The 18,415-nt window shown below is 37.8% G+C and overlaps 1 protein-coding gene across 2 annotated transcripts in view; it reads left to right on the forward strand.

Moving 5' to 3' along the window:
- The window catches only part of LOC129004853 (orexin receptor type 2-like), a 281,963-nt gene that overhangs the window by 248,291 nt on the left and 15,257 nt on the right, over window positions 1-18,415 (forward strand). For both annotated transcript variants that reach the window (XM_054433528.1, XM_054433527.1), the window contains 2 exons: window positions 15,127-15,419; window positions 16,061-16,220. In XM_054433528.1, coding sequence (XP_054289503.1) covers window positions 15,169-15,419; window positions 16,061-16,220 — 411 coding nt within the window. In that variant the 5' untranslated portion in view covers window positions 15,127-15,168. The remainder of the gene's footprint in view (window positions 1-15,126; window positions 15,420-16,060; window positions 16,221-18,415) is intronic.

Raw genomic sequence — 18,415 nt, forward strand, 5'->3', positions numbered from 1 at the left:
TCTTCCCTGCTGGCTATCATCGCCACTTGGATGACGAGATACGGAAGCGCACTCAGGGTGAAACAGAGGCATTTAAAGATTTTGTGATTGCCCTGACAACCCTGATCCGACGGAGCGGCACTTTCTCTAACCAGGAAACTATCGACCTGGTGTACTTGAACATGAGGCCGGAATACAAGTTCATGGTACGACGTCATGACTTTGTCACGCTACCCGACCTCATCGAGCGAGCCGACGAATACGAGGAGCTGCTACGGGAGCGTAAGCTGTTCCGCCCTCCCCCTCCGGTCGCTCAAGCATTGGTGCCTGAGACGGCCTACACGCCCAGGCGTCGAATGGACCGTTTCGTCGATGTTGCGGTGATGGACTATTCTGAGCCCGACCGTAAACCGCAACCTACCTCGCCCAAGACCGGCCGCACTGGTGATTACCCTGCAAGGAGTGGGGGTAACCAGCCAAAGCATACGACAGCCACCGTTCCTAATAATAAAAACCGGGGCCTACCGTCTACGAATCCATCCCGACCATCGAGTAACCGCAACCCTCCAGTCTGCTGGAATTGTGATGCACGCGGTCATGTCTTCCGAGATTGCGATCAGCCGAAGGTGTTGCGGTGTTACTACTGCAAACAAGTCGGAGTGGCCACTACGAGCTGCGGTTGTCGCGCGGGAAACGCCAGACGGACTCAGGCCGCAGGAGGTCGCCTGAGCCCACGTCCCGTGGCCGCACTACCTCCGACGAATGGAGCTCATGGCTCCAGTACATAAGGGCCTTTACCGAATCGGGCTCAGGAATCGTGAGGTCCCTTGAGCCCGCAGCGCAGCCATCTATGACCTCTACCAAGCTCAATTACGTGAGCACCTCGTACGTGTCGGCTGGAAAATCGTCTGAGTCGACCGACATCCGACCTTTTGTCGACGTCACGCTCCTTGGAAAGGGATTTCACGCTCTGTTGGATACCGGAGCAGTTGTAAACCTCGTCGGGGATGAGGTTGTTCGTCACTTCGACGAGTGTGGGGTAAAACCTGAGATATCTTCGGCGGACCTGAGGATGGCTGATGGTACACGTTGTCGGATTGAGACGAAGTACCACATCCCGGCCCAGATCTTAGGTGAAAACCTCATACTCGGAGCCTATTTTGTGCCTGGGCTCACCACGGACGTCGTATTGGGTATGAGGTGTATTCGAAACCTTAACCTCATACGAATAAACGTCAACCACGATGGCACTTTCGACACGACCACGACTTTTCCTTGTGCGACGGGCACACTGGAGCCGCTGACGTCAAAGGAAGAACGACATCTCCAGAATTTTCTCGAGAAAGAACTTCCTCTCTTCGATGCTGTTGTGGGACCCACGGCGTTGACTGAGCATGTCATCCGGCTCAAACCAAACGCTGTCCCGATCAAACAGCGCCACTACCCTCGTAACCCTGCAATGCAAGCGGTCATCAACGACGAAGTAGCTGCCATGCTGAAGGATGATGTAATCGAACCATCCGAGAGTCCATGGAGCTCTCCGATTGTGTTGATCCGGAAGTCGACTGGGAAATACCGCTTTTGCATTGACATGCGCAGGGTGAACGACTCCTCGATCAAAGACGCCTATCCTCTGCCTAGGATTAACGCCATCCTTGAGAAGCTCAGGCAGGCCAAGTTCATCAGTACCTTAGACCTGAAGCAAGGCTACTGGCAAGTGCCACTGGCCGTCGACAGTCGCCCCGTGACCGCCTTCACTGTGCCAGGCCTAGGCCTTTTTCAGTTCAAGGTCATGCCGTTTGGCCTACACTCGGCCGGTGCCACCTTCCAGCGCCTTCTGGATAGAGTCATCGGGCCTGAGCTGGAGCCGAAGGTCTTCGCGTACCTTGATGACCTTGTGGTGGTGTCGACGTCTTTCGAGGAGCATCTAGAACTTCTGGGGGTTGTATTTCGCCGCCTACGCGAGGCGGGCCTTCGTTTAAACCCCGAGAAGTGTCACTTCGCCCGTAGGGAGCTGAAGTATCTGGGACACATCGTGAGCCAAGATGGAATCGCCACGGATCCTGAGAAGGTCCGCGCCATACAGGATTTCCCCGCACCCACGAACGTCAAGGGACTTCGCAGTTTCCTAGGCCTAGCATCGTGGTATCGGCGATTCGTCGAGAAGTTCGCTTCAGTAACCATTCCGCTTCGAGGTTTGCTGAAGAAGAACGCCAAGTGGCTCTGGGGACCCGAACAAACTAAGACATTCGAAGCTCTGAAACATGCCTTGGTGACAGCCCCGATTCTCGCCTGTCCCGACTTCAGCCAACCCTTCGTGCTCCAGGTCGACGCCTCGAATTATGGCCTGGGAGCAGCGCTAACTCAGAGTGTAAACGACCGAGAAGTGGTCGTTGCGTATGCCAGTAGGCTACTCTCTGAGGCCGAACAGAACTACACGACTACCGAGAAGGAGTGTCTCGCTCTCGTGTGGGCTGTTCGAAAATTCAAGGCTTATCTCGAGGGCTACCACTTCATTGCAATAACCGACCATGTCGCCCTAAAATGGCTGCTTAAGCTCAGTGAGCCTAGTGGGCGCCTGGCTCGGTGGGTAATGGAGTTGCAGCAATTCGACTTCGAGATAAGGTACCGCAAGGGGACATCGAACAGAGTGGCAGACGCCCTGTCTCGTCAGCCAGTCCCTGAAGTGCCCAGCCCGTCTGGTGAACCCGATCAACCAACGTTTGAGGTCGGAGTTTTAACCAGACGCGCTGCAAGGGAACAGTTGCGGTTACGACACCTAACCGAGGTTGAAGGTGACGAACTTTCACTCGGTGATGATCCGGCGGGTGACGTTATCGACGACGAAGCTCCTGGTCCGACGCAGCTGGAGACTGACGACCCATCATCCGACGTGGACAACGATGGTAACCCGCCGGGCAGCCACGGTGCTTGGTATGACCGCCTTCGCAACCTGGTCAGCAAACACCCTGGGCGATACTCGAGATACCAGCTTCGCGACGGTAAGCTGTATCGTGCTGTCTCGAAGAAGGATCGACCTACGACATGGAGGGTGTGTGTGCCAAGCGACCAAGTATCCGTGGTACTGCACGAAAACCACGACACGGCTACGGCAGGACATCTTGGGGTGAAGAAGACATTAGCCCGAGTTGGTGGGGAGTACTTTTGGCCTAACTGGCGTCGTGAGGTGAAGGCCTATGTACGGTCTTGCGCCCCATGCCAGGCTTATAAAGTACCCCAAACGAAACCAGCTGGGAAAATGTACTTCCGACAACCCCAAGGACCGTGGTACGCAGTGTCTGCTGACCTGGTAGGCCCATTGCCTAGATCACAACGGGGTCAGCGATTTCTGCTCGTGGTGCAGGATACCTTCAGCAAATGGACGGAACTCGCCTCCATTGCGTCTGCAACCGCAAAGAATGTGGTGACAAAGCTGAAGGCTATCCTACTTCGACATGGAGCTCCGGATGTGTTGATTACGGACAACGGCACACAGTTCGTCGGTAAACTGGTTCGAGAGTTGGCTGCTGATTGGGGCATCACGCTACAGACAACGGCCCCCTACAGCCCACAGTCGAACCCAGTGGAGAGGCAGAACCGGGTGGTGAAGACTATGATTGCACAGTTCGTAAAAGGCAACCATAGGTCTTGGGACAACCACCTGGTGGAGTTTCAGTACGCCCTAAACACAGCTGTCCACGACTCTACTGGATTCACTCCTGCGATGCTGTGTTTTGGTCGCGAACTGAAGCCTCCCTGTGCCGTCCGTGGCCCTTCGTTTGAGGTGACTGAGACTCCCCAAGGTCCCTCGTTAAGTGAGACCCATCGCAAACGACTGGAGGACTTTCAGCGTCTGATCGCGCAGACACGCAAGAACCTCAAGGCCGCCTACGAAAGGCAATCAACATATTATAACCTCCGTCGTAGGGAGGTGACGCACGAAGTCGGCGCGCAGGTGATGAGAAGACTCCACATCCTGTCTTCCGCTGCGGACGCCATCGTAGGGAAATTAGCACCAAAATACCATGGCCCCTGCATTGTGGTCGGTCGTCGAGGCACTAATCTCTTCGAGGTACGAGATGAGGATTCTGCTGCGGTGCACGTCGTGCACGTGAAAGACTTAAAACCTTTCTGTGCACGTGACTAATATGCAAGGATCCCGCAACCGCAGCAACGTATTGCGATCCGTTTGTTCGTCAGTACTTTCAGCCACGTCAAGCTGCCGACAAGCAGCCATAGATAACCCTCGTCTGGGGGGTGACGTATCATCGTGAGAAGCTCTTCGCCGCACGTCCGAGACCCCGAGCCTGCCGTACTACCCTACCTTTGTAAACCCCACGCCTACTCTTCACCTTTGGTTTCACTCTTCGCCCCGATTCGTTTTCGTCCAGACCTCTGAGGCAACTCGGCCTCAGACAGTCTACATCATTCCTAATTTCGCCCACTTTTCGTCGTCAACACCCTGGAGCAGCCGGACCAACGGGGTCCGGCATCGGCTTCTGTTAACTTTTCCTGCCCACGATCCTACTGATGTGTCATCTGCAGGAAAGTTCAACAGCTTTTTTTCTTTTTCTCGTTTTTCTTTTTTTTTGTTCCGAAGTGTGGAGGGGGTGTAACGGGTCAAATGTGTAGGGGGTAAAATAACGGCTAAACCACGAAACTTAAACAGCTGAATGTAAGCTGTTGTTGTGCCCTAGTCGCGACGCTAAACTGACATCGCACCTAACCTCCAATTCCAAGACAGCAGACGACGTTGGTGTCAGTTTGGTTGTTTGGTTGTTCGACTGCGTCTGAGGGCGGGCTACGGGAGAGAATAAGAGCAGCTGATCCACCTTGTGAGCGAGGCAGCTATAAAGCCTGTTAAAGCTGCCATGCGCCTGCCTTCGCTGCCAGTTTTTTTTTCGGTTTCTGTAACTCATTGACCAATCAGGAAACGTTTTAACTTTCGTCTCGATTCTGAGACGAAGGTGAGGGAAGAAGAAGAATTGTGGAGGAGAATTGTCATTCGTAATCCCGGCTTTTCGTAAGTTCGTTTCGCTTTTGGTTGGTTCTCGAAAATTCGTGCAAGTTAAAGTTCGTATCGCAAGCTCTGAAAGCTTAAGTTCGTATGTATTGTTTCGTAGTGAATATTTTGATACCATTTCGTCATCGGGTAAGTTTTGTAACTAACTTACAGATTATTGTATATTACTTGACCAGTTTTCGTGTACGAAACTTGGTTGAACTTGAAGGCTAGGCCTGATTCGCAGACCTAGTCATACGCCTTAACCAACAATTTGAGTAAAGTACTGCAGTTGGTGAAATATATTTTCAATTACGTTTCATAATCCGTCTTGGGACTTTCTTTTTTAATTCTTAAAACCCTTTTTTTAAAGTTCCCCGAACGTACCAAAGTCTGTTCCAGCAGACAGGTTTCTGCTGGACAAGTTCTGTCGAAGTTGGTCTAAGTTGAACACGTGAGGAAGTTAAAGTTTTAGTTTTTCGTTTTTGGCTCAAGGAGCAGTTTCACCTTTTTAGTTTCGTTCTTTTGTTCGTTCCTCACCTGGACCACTTAGGCTAACTTGTTTTCTTATAATTTAGTAAATTTGGACTCTGTGGGAGTTAGACTAGGTTAGAGCTATTCTTGTTCTAACCTTGTTTGTTTCAGGTTGACAACTTAACTCCGTAGGTAAGCGGAGTGACTACTTAGCTTACTTGTTGATTCGTTAAGTTAGCTAGTAGTGTGTCATTTAGATATTTGCCCACAGAGTCAAGTCAAAATTATTTATTTCCCCACAAGCCCTAGGCTAGAGTGGTGATTTCGAGTAGGGTGTTTAGTAACCCGCAAAGTTCGTCTCGAGCTCTGACAACCAGGGCTATCAAACTTAGGCTATCCGAATCACTATCGACCCCTGGGAAACTCCCCGCGACCAGACTAGGGCGAATCCTGGGATCCTCGTTTTGTTACCGGTGGCGTAATTTTCCACTTGTCGTCCGCTAGGAAAATTACGTCACACACTTCTCACTTAGCGATGCTCGTTATAACTTTCATTTCAAAGAAAATTGTCTGCATTTTACTTATTGATCACATACAGACGATATTCGGGGTAATTATTGCTTCAAATATTAAACGCAATACGAGTTGATACAATGGTGGTGTTAACTATACAAATTGTGTTCTAAAATGTGTTCATAATTATATTTTTCCTAAGAAAACATAATATAAAAAACCCATCAACAGCTTAATTTTTGAAGACAAGTTTCATTAGTGGTTCAGCAGTTGAAACTATCACGATTATAATCAACTATTGTTTAAATAGTCACAATTTTATACACCCTATGTTGTAAGAAACATACATTGGCATACTTTTGGTTGCTAATTTCTATTGAGACGGATACATGCGAAATCTCCAACAATATCTTTTTATATTTTAAGACGTTGATGATTAAGTTGAAATACCCCCGCCGCAGCAAACCTGCCGTCTAAGCGAATTTCCATTTGGCCGAATTGATTTTCAATTGATCTATTTAAATAACATTAGGTTTAACGAGTACCTAGGTTTGCTGCTACAAGGAAACTAATAAAGTAGTGTGTTATTAGTAAAATATTGATAGCTTACTATAAAATAAATAAATTTGCCAAGTTTGATCAAAATATATCCATAAACAAGCAAACTACAACATTTTACAATATTCTCCATAAGAATAACTTGGGAATTTTAAATTTACTATTTTTTTAGTTTTCTTCGTAACCAATAACCGTACAAAAACACTTTGATATACTGAATTGTTTGTTTTTTTAAGCTCTTTAAGAAGGTTTAGAGGAAAATTGGGGAAATTTTGTGTTTTGAGGGTAAAAAGTGAGAAAACCCCATAAAACCCCCCATAAAACCCTGTTCCCATGGTCCGATCATGCTGGATCGCGAACTCATTCAAGTTTATCCCGCCTTACACCTTCAAACCAAATTTCATCAAAATCGGAAAAAAATTACTCAAGTTATCGTGTTCACGGACACATATATATATATATAAATCTATATATATATATATATATACATATATAAAATTTTGAACGAATGGTGTTTTTGGCCTCTGGGGACATTAAAATGAAAAAGTAAATCGGTCCCGGGCCTAAGTCTTACCATGAGACCTACGGTAATAGCTACTTCCCTATAGGGAAATTCGCTAAAAGGTCAAAACCTTTTCCTTGCATATTATTATAAATTATTACATTGTCTTGTTTAAGGATTTATACTTTGAAAAACATCCTATTTATAGATTGTGCATAGGGTTATGGAGTGAAATCAGTATTCTTCAGAGGAAGATCACTAATGCAGGAGAAAATGTTCTTTGTCTGAAAACTTTATTGTTTTACATCGACCTACAGCTTGGCTCCGAACCACTGGGTAAAAAACCAAATTTTATATTTTTTTGAAATGAAAGATAAAGTATCATACTAAAAAATGTTAGTAATCGGTGAAGTAATTGTAAGGTATTAATCGGTTAATTTCTGGCTTAGTTGATGCTTTGCTAAACCAAAGCAGCAATGTGAAAATGCCACCATAATTGTAATTTAAAGTACTGTTCATTTGTGTATTATACTGTCTCACTTATTGTTTTGTATATGTTTTTCTTTACACAAATGTCTAACATAATGTGAAGGAACAGATTTAAGGTTAAGGAAAATCGTCAAACATAAACATTAAAATAGTAAATAAAGAGAATGTTGAATATAATCTAATGATGTTTGACTTGCAATTCATTAACTTCATTAAGTACTATTTGTAATTTGAACAATCATGTTCAAAATATTTATAATCAAAAACTTAGGTTTGTCTTGTTAAAAAAGCTAATTTATTGACCAACTTAATTAAATAAGCAATTATTTTTAGGTTGTTGTGTATGGTTTATGACAGTAGGGTTTAATCAAATGAGTGAGCATGTTGATTATAAGTTACACACCTATTGGGATAAAAGATTAACTTTACGAGTTGTATATTGTTTATTATACGTATAAGAAGGAAAATAACAAATCATTTCCTTTAGTGATAAAGAAGGCCCATATTCAATTACATACTTGTCTCGATTGCATTCACTAGAGACCTTTGAGGATTCAATTTAATTAACTGTTCATCTCTGGGACTTAGGGTTGCGCTTTTTATTTGTCTTGGCTGTCTCTTCAACAAACTAAGAAAATTTGTTGGCAGTGGCCATTAAATAGTACTTTAAATGATTTGTGCTTTTTGTCTGTAGGTAATGGACTATTTAAAAATTGATGTTCTAGATATATATCAAAATCGTAAATGCAAATTGTAAAATGGAAAAAATATAGACTTTAAAACTTACAATTTAAATATTACCCTCAAAAAAGAAAAAGAAAATTAAAACTCTTGCTAAGAGAAGGGTAATGTAATTTTTTAGTTAGATCTTAGTTGACAAAAGTCTGTTTTGTTCAGAAAATATGTTCAGCCCTGTAAGGAAAATAAATTGACTATTGCAATATTCAACGTTATCGAAAGAGTTAAATGACTGATTACGTAGGCTACATATTGCTCTGTTTATCAATACACTGTGGAGATTACATTACAAACAATCTGCTTTAGATCCATCACAATAGATATTACCATATTAATCCCAATATCCTGATGTGCTGTGTAATCTATAATGTATTATCCTCGCCATAAGCTACACACACCATAAACAATCGCCATAAGCTCGTGTGGTGTGGTACACTCTGTTGTAGATTTATCAGTTGAAGACAATTTCGAGGAATGTAATGTCCAAGTAATGCACCAACGCCTTTTTTAAAGTAGTTGCATACCTTATGACAGTAATTATGAATAAATATAACCGAGATTGTGATTAGAGCTTGGATAACGTCCACATTAAATGGAATTTAAACGAGATCGTGTTGATTGACATTTGTTAATAGTTATGAACCATCTCTCAAAATTTAGATGAAGCTGTACCGAGGATTTAAATAGTCTAAGATAGACCATCGACTTAGTTAAACAATACACATTGATGTTACATATTAAGTTGACTCGCATTATACATTTTAGACAGATAAGACAGATTTTAGAAGGTAAAGTGTTGTTATATAATCCAGCAGAATTTCGTGTTACAGAACTAAACTGTATAAAACCCGTATCCCTGGGACTGATTGTAAGATTAACGTTACTTTGATGAAATAGATAAATATACATATATTTATAAACAATATATGTTGAATTATAGTGAGGTGGACGTGAAAAACAAGCCAAAGTTAAAAAGTAATATTGATTAACCTATAAATGATTTTAAAGTGGATAATAATTTAATAAGTATAAAAACCGTAGCTGTACTTTGAAACTATTTTATCAGAATTTATTCCGACACTAAGACAATCCTGGCGTGTGCTTAAAGCCATTTTTTGAGAGAGAACCCATAAAACTATAGGTAATCTCTTTTTCTATGCTTGTCCATAATAATGCTATAACAACCAAACAACTAAATGCGGTTGGAACAACTAAATATCCTATTTTTTAAAGATTTTGCATTTTGCAATTTACTTATCACTTCCGTACAAAATTGAATAAAAATTTTTTTCTGAGACAATAGTACCCAATTGTAGATATTTAAATTACGTTAACAAAAGTCCACGTTAGTAAAATGCAAATTAAAACCATCTTAGAAACTAAACAATTTCACTAAAACCGCTGCAGATCATGCTTTACAAAACTTAATTTTTTTGTATTCACATCTAAATTACAACTATGAAATCCTAAGGTATAACATATTTCACTATTTTAATGATACCAGATGTTTCCTCAACTATCTTTATCTAATATTTACTAAGAGTGATTAGATATAATATGAATATTTAATCAAAATGAGTATTTCTTGATATTAAATTGAGCTAATACTAAGAGCCATATAATTGCTAATTGTATAACTCTGTTAGTTACAGATCCAGGCCACAGTTAAAAAGTTAATTTACCTTGGAAGATCATTACTGGGGATAAATTGCCACAAGTAATGTCGTTACTCAGCCCATCCCTTAAGACCAATATTCAGTAAAACACATTACTGTTTCTTCTTGAGTACTTATTAATGTTATTTCTTTGTAAAGTAGTAACGTGTCAAGTAGTTTACAATAAGATAATTTGACTGAAAATTCTTCTAAAGTTAGTGTAGTCAATGAGTTAATGAACCGTTCTAGATTTGTACATTAAAAATTTAAAAACAATTTCCGCAAACATATTACAGAGCACATGTATTGATACAACAAACCTAGATTTACAGATTTACAAACTGTCACTTGATTGAACTTTTAATTAAATATGCTTTAGGACAAAAATTGTGATTCTATTTACCAAGTATAATTTAAATCAATAGTTTGATTTTTAGAACATGTGCAGGCAATATTAAAACGATACGTCTTGTGGATGGTACTCGTGTTATACCGGATGAAGTTTAAATTCAGAATATCAGGTAATAGATGTTAATATTCAAAGGCATATAATAGCAAAATCCGGTTAAAACACCAACTGTATGGATAAATTCCTAGTAACACTGTCAACGGCTTTCACATTAAGTACATTGTTTTATTAGTTTGAATAATGTCGAGTATGTTTTGTCTGAATTGTTCATTGTTTTAACCAATTATCCAAATTACGATTGCATATGGATCAGTGATACCTTTGGAACGAAACGTTTACACACAAAAGTAATTCACTCATAGTATTTTCTATAAATACCTAATTGGTATTCGGTATAGCGGAAGTCCATTACCAATTGATTGTAATGTAATAATTAAAGTAACAAATTTTCATTCTTAAAAGATTTAAAATCACACGAGTCCGCTTAATTTAATTATGTGATAGGTGTTATGTAATATTATAGAGGTTTGTAATTTGTCCTCTTTATCTTGTTTATTACAAACGTAAAAATTATTATATGTTAGGTTAAACAAAAACAACGAGCTACTAAATGTCATACCTCAACAACTCCAGAGTTCAAGGAAATAAAAGTACACTTTTATTTAAGATACAACTAAAGTTTAAAAAAACATTAAGATTTTTATGGACTAAAAAAACAATTTATTTTTCTTTATAATAATTTTTAACAGTAGAAATGCTGACTTTAAATAATATTTGGTCCTTCCTACTTAAAATAAATACAAAGAAAATATGTTTAGAATTTTTATATTTATTATTTAAATAGGTTAAATTTGAATGTAAAGTATTTTAAGAAACCCTTTTATTGAACTTTAGTATGCTTTATTGTGGAACTTACCTTCATTACTTACACATATACACGTTCACTGTCTTAGTAGTTTCAAAACAAATAAAGTTCAATGAAGTTCACAAAGGAAAACAGAGGCTCAACTGTCCGTAGTGTATTTACCGAACTGATTACATGGGACGACACTCAGGATAATGTAACAGAAATTAGGTTGGCAGCAGTAGAGGGAGGCCCTGTTAATTTAGTAATAGTAATTTAGTAATAGTAATAGTAGTAGTAAATCTTATTCGAGTTATTGAGTCAATAAAGTTGTTAGCTAATCTGGTATGAAACAAATATCAAATAAAAAATGCAATAGTAAAAATAATGTACACAAAAACACGTTTGTTATGTTGTATTGTTACTATATTTTAGCAGGTTGTTCATGGAATCCACCTTTTAGAATAAGTCTGAAGAAACTAACAATTATTTTGTTGATTTGGCCTTGATACCCGTTAAAAGGAAATATTGTGTATGCATCGTGTTAGAAATAAAAAGGAATTAAAGTGTGCCGTTAAACAACATTTGTCAACAAAATATGAGTTGTCACTCTAAACCCATTTTAATAGTCACCAGTGAAATAGTACAATCAGCTTTACGTTTTTGTACATTGTACAAACAGCCAGCTTTGAAGAGTGGTAAAAAAATACGGTCTCAAAACAAACCCGCCAATTCAATGCAAATCGGCTGTGCAGTTGATTTGGCGGGAAACCGCAATAACCGCTCTATATTGGATGAGGCGATAGAACAATGCGCATGATCCGATCACAGATCAGTGCTTCATCAGATAAAGTTATTCAAGGATTTTAGGTGGATTATTTGAGCAGCAATCAAGTATTGTATAGCAATATTTATTTCCATGGGTTTGACTTAAATAATCATCACTAAAATAAACATACTTAACCTCTGTGAGGCTTAAGTCTCTAAAAATTTACCTTAAACATATTTTTGATAGATTTGATTAATTGATGATTGATGACATAGTTGAGATTTAAATTAATTTGTATAGAGAAAATATTTTAGCTTGTAAATAACCATAAAAAAAATACACATGTTAAATAATTATTCAGTAATCTGATATTTAAAGAAGTATCATTGTATTATTATCTTATGCAATTGCAATACAATAATTGATACAGAACAATAGATGCTGATTCATTTCAAGATATTAGAACTTTTTAGAGAGAATATAACACTAATCCACTCAGCTACCAAGCCGATCAGATTTAAAAAATAATAACTTATTATGGCTACTAAAAATGCTTAATGAAAAAAAAACGGAATGTTCAGCAAATACTATTAAGCCATAATACAGATAAAATAACAATCGATGATGTCATAAACATTTGTTCATTATTTCATTTACATTTGATGATTAGCCTAAATATTCTGCTTTAGTTATGGTTTGATGTAATTATTTGATAGGGAAAAGTACCGTTTTTAATTAAAATTGGATTTAAATAGTCATCTTAAATGAAAGAGTTTTGTAGTAAACCAGGTCAACAATTAATAAACATGATATTTTGTATTAAAAATTTCATTTTTTGTTGCAAAATAATCTTTAGTAATCCTTATGTTGTTCATGGGATTTAAAACTATTAGTTAGTTTTAGAATGATGCAGTTATGATGCCTTTTGCTGATGACGTATAGTTTGAACTAACATTTTCACCATTTTAATACCAAATACATAAAATGTTTCATATGTTTTAAATGTTTTCACCTACAAGTGTTGTTTAACTTTCAATCAATTGGGCTATATCCAACAAGACTACTAGAACTTTAGAAGACTTTTAGAAAATAACAAATTAGAAAGTATATCTTCGAGTATATTCTTGAAATAATATTATTTTTATTAGGCTGTAGACATTATCCAGCTTGGACATTCTAAAACCCAACCGGTTTGTGCATTTTAATCAAACATTGGAAAACAATCAATTTTTCATAATGGAATGCAGTTGTCACGTCTTTGCCATAAACCAATGTGTTCGCTGAAAGCATGACGTGGAGAACTGCGCTATGACTGCTAGCTGAATGTTCTATCCTCACACAACTATTAAAGTGTTTTTATATTTTTGGAATACGAAATTAATAAAATAATATGGGTGTTAATTATCCTATATATTAAAACGAAACAGGGTTTTTTTATTTCACGATTCTGAATCAACCACTTGACGGATTTTTATGATTTTTGTGTTGAAAGAAAGATAATTTTGAGAACTAGGGAATGTCGAAGCCATAATTTTAGTTTAGGGTTTCAGTTTTTTTGAAATTAAGTTTTAATTTTCAAAAAGTCTAGCAGCCGACGGACGAGTTAAAGTCGTTTTAAGTGGTAGTTTAACCAGGTTTAACTAACAGCTGGTTTCTGTCATTGTTGTTTGTATACAAAAATATTGATTGTCAGAGTTTACCTACACACTATTTTACTTTAAAATGCAGTTTATTTTCTACCGTAAAAGATCTATGTTATCAGGAGATTGTGTAATTTTGAACTAAACATTTTAAACGTATAATCAAGTTTTGTCATAAATGCATTCCGTCTAAGTATAAGTGCTTAATCCTTTAAGATATAAGTGGTTTACGTGTTGATACATCTTTTTCTAGATGTTTGAATATAAGTATGACTGCATACAGTACACATTTTATTCGGAATGAAAATGTCAACCACCGGTGTAGTAGGTCTCCAGAAAACTGACCAGTAAGCCGCAGGGTGTCAGTAGAAACCCAAATCGATTCATACCATATCATAACCATCCCAGTAGTACTGTATGATTCAGAAACTTGATAAAGGGGTACATTCCAAAAGAAGACCAAAAGGCTTGGATCTCGGATGGGCTGGGCAGGCTTTGCATGGCGGAGAGAAGATACGTCGTCAACTTTTAAAATTGTATTCCAATTAGTACTACAAGGTAGACGACCACTTGGAAGACCAAGTAATGAAAGACATCTTCAGTCTGGTATCTTCCTGTCTTCCTGTCATCCAGAAATGGCAGGGGATAGAAGAGAACGGGAGGCCAGAATCATTTCAGAGGTTTCAGTGGCCAAGGTGGTAAAATAAGGTACGGTAAGTGATAGTAGGCCTATGCAGCCTATAGCTACTGTACTCAAAGCCAGTGTGTGTGAATCGGCCACCAAGTTGTAAACTAGCTGTTCTGAATCATATTCAGTTTTAATTGACTACTCAATTCCCGTACGTAGGACGGGCCAACAGCTCGTTTAATTTATTTAGATTTTTAAATAGCCTACCCACTATACTACTTAAAACATGTTTTCCTTTAGATTTGGTTATAAATTATTTTTTCCTATAAAAACTTTTAGTTCTTTTGGTCACGTAGGCCTGTTAAATCTAATCAAATAGATTTTTACTTAAATGTATACTGTGTTTAAAAAATATACTATAACAAAATATTAACCAATAAAAACCTGATTCAAGGAATTACTTATTTTACCTAAAGCTCTTTGCTCATCTTCAGAGAACGAATATGGTATACTAAATTATAGTGAGTAATTAGTTAAAAATTTATTACGTAACTTATTATATATATATATATGACTAAAAGCAACATTTCCCTCGGTGATAAGAGCTGATGCATAATTATTTTGAATTATTTCTTTCCATTATTTGATTTGAATTATTTTTTAAGTCTTCGCATTACATATGTTGAGCGACGTGTGATGATGTAAAAAGCTATATGCGTATTCTTCAATACATTCAATTACAGTTTTTCATCGAAGTTTTCTATGAACCTCATCCTGTGTCACCCTGCAAAGGCTTTCAGTTTTCCTTTGTATATTTCATATTTTTTTGTATAGACACTGGCATATTGGAATAACAAAATTTTACTAGTAACTTAGAACCAGCATTCAAATGACTTGTTGAAACAGTAACTTCCCCTCTTTTTCAGAAATGACATCACCTCCCTCCTCAGACCCGTGAACTCATCACCATGGACCTCGAGCTGTCGGGCTTGTACGACTACGAGACGTCGTCTCTGTCTCCGGACGACAACTCCTCCGGCTACAACAAGACTAACGTCAGCTGCAGCAATGACTACTGCATCGACAACGCCGACTACATAGACCTGATAGAGAAGCACATCTCACCCAACCTCTACGAGTGTGTGCTGATTGGTATGCATGTGCTGGTGTTCGTGGTGGGACTGGTGGGCAACGCTCTCGTCTGTGTCGCTGTTTACAGGTCAGAAACTGAGAGTTTTGTTTAGTTATATATTTGACGAATATATATAAACATTATCCCTAGATGTAATTGAGTTTTTCTAAGCCTCTTAGACAAACTGCCAACTTGGAAGTTCATGAGGTACATACAGAATGTGAAGATTTGTTAGTTTTCAGGGTTAAGATTGAGAATAAATTTTTTTAAATTTATTTTGCCTATTTACTGATTTAAGTTCACATTGTCATATTCCTCTAGCCTGATTGTTGGCTATAAGAGGATATAGTAATGATGCAAAAGTTACAACAACAAGTGACACACAAAGTGAGAGGAAGTCTTATTTGAGGGAACCAGTGGAGAACTTGTTGTCGACGCTCTAATTGGCTTACCAAGCTTAGTCAGGTGGTCAAGGAATTTGTTGACTTTAGATGTTGACCCTATAAACTAGCTTTGAGAAACTCAATTTGAATTTAGGACTCTAAGACAATTTTTCAAGGTATACAACATTCATCCAAAACAATACTTTTGACATTTTCATTTGAAAAGTTTTAAACAATATAGTTGTGTGCCACCAACCAAACAAAACTAGTCAAAGTTATGGTTTCTAATGTTACTATTTTCAAACTGGGCCTACAATTTAAATAATATAATCTGCATTTGTTCAGCAATCCCACGATGCGCACGGTTACCAACTACTTCATCGTCAACCTGGCCGTGGCAGATTTCATGGTCATCTTATTCTGCCTGCCTCCAACTGTCATCTGGGATGTCACTGAGACTTGGTTTATGGGACTTGCATTGTGCAAAATCGTTTTATATTTCCAGGTAAGTCCATTCAGAAAAGGTAACACTAATGATTTTTCGTTGGAATAACACTTGTTCAAACATCCTTTGTGTACAAAAGGGTAATACCAGAAAATATGACAAAATGACACTGTACACATTTTTGTATGGACGGATCATAGCTGTTTTTATATAGACAAATTATCAAATGATAAAATACAATTTATTTAATATTAGGATGTGCTTATATTATTGTAAGCTCTCAAAAGTTGAAGATTTCCTACACAAACTAACGGAAATACCTATTAAGGATTTTACAGTTAAATGGAATTGCATATATGCTTGGCTCATAGCCATGAAAACTTAGTTTACAACTACCCAATGGTATAGTATACAGTTAAACCATTTAAATAGTATCCTCTCTTTAACTAGACTAATGGTTCACAAGTTACTGTGGTGGGAAGTAATATATTTATACATTGAATTATATTTTAAACAACAATTTTGAATTGTATTAGTGTCAACTCAACAAATCGCTAATATTATCCATTTGTCTTACCCGCGTTCCCAACAATAATGAAACGTTGCCAAAACACACTCCAAAACATGAAATTCAACAGCTTCTTTCTCAGGGATGAATCTGTGAAGTGCTGTCTGGTTTCACTCACAATACACAACAAAAACCGCCTTTGTTCTTCCTGTGTTGAAAGCAGACACTTCGTTGATGAATCCAAGCCTTCAATAAAACCCTTATAAAATATAATTTTCAGATTTATATCTCCAAAACAAGCGATTATTCAGCAGATCCACAACAGGGTTTTGTTCCAATTAAATTGTATCATAGTTGCATTATTGTAGTATCACCAATAAAATTTACATAAAAATATATCTGTTTATACAAATCAAATTTGTAAAACTGGTACACAAGTCATGAATTGGTTAGCTGAAAAACCCCGTAAATAAGATATTTAAAGGGGTTTATGTAAACAAAGGAAATCAAGTTTTATATTCAATTCATACGACAAAACCAATAAATGATAGTTGTGGTTAAAATTCTTACATTCTAATCTTTGTAGGCAGTAAAGATGTGATATTAAAAGAAGGGCTTCGTGTACTATTTTACTAAGAATTAAGTGGATGCACTGTTTTATGTCATAATTCAAACTCAGCTAACTTTATTTACATTTTTTTAACATAGAATAACATCTAATAACCAAAAATAATCAGTTTATAATTAAAGGCTGAGGTTATAGAATGATAATATTAATATTTGAACCCTTGCTTCTATGGGATCACAAAGGAAATTTCAAAATATTAAGAACATCGGGTACACATGAATATAGAACAAATTCAAACCTCTTAAACCTTTTAAATTTGATTTCCTGCATTTAAAAAATAACATTAAACACAGTTTTTCTTAATTTACTTCAGTACTTGTACATACCAATGAAAATCAATGATTATGCTAAAATCGATCAATATTTATCATGCTTAATAAATAGTTTTAAGTTAAACAGACTTAAACTTTAAAATACTATGTGTAATATTTGAACTAAATGGGGTACGGTTGGATTGAATATTAGCTCGTCAATTCTAAGTAGACAAGTAGGCATGTTTGGTCTTGTACAACCAAACAAGACTCAATTGCTAATATAAATGTTTAGACTGTCTTGTGAGAACGAAAGTATTGATTTTAAACAGTTAAAAATAACCCGTCTGTACCTCATTGTGTGCTAAACTACTGACCAACTCTAGAATAATCCAATTTTAACCCCACAAATGTTAATGATCAGTCCTACTAATATTATGATGTTAAATATACTCTACTTTCTCCGTTAAGGTTTGAATCTGGAGAGTTATGTGATGTTTACTGGACAGAGAAAGTATACCTTGGTTGGCCGTTTTACCAATTCGTCAATGCATATTTAAGTTTCAATGGAATTTTTTTATTAGGAGATTTCCTGATGAGAACATATAGAATATATAATCTTGCCTGTGACATCCAATAATATGTATTTGCTTTTGGACTAATAATTGGTTGTAAATGTATATATTTTTACTATTTGAATTGTTACAATGTACTGTAAAATTCGCTTTAACAAGCTAAATTACAACTGCAACAGTTAATGCGTTTTGAATGCATAACATCTAATAGTTTTGATCATTCTCTTTACACATGAAATTTGTTGACATTAAAAATTACGAGTAAATGGCTTTCCTAACGAAATCATGTCAAT

This window comes from Macrosteles quadrilineatus, unplaced genomic scaffold, assembly GCF_028750875.1.
Source record: "Macrosteles quadrilineatus isolate MER2022 unplaced genomic scaffold, UCM_ALF_1.0 Scaffold_12__1_contigs__length_5162894, whole genome shotgun sequence".
In the NCBI taxonomy this organism is placed as follows: Eukaryota; Metazoa; Arthropoda; class Insecta; order Hemiptera; family Cicadellidae; genus Macrosteles; species Macrosteles quadrilineatus.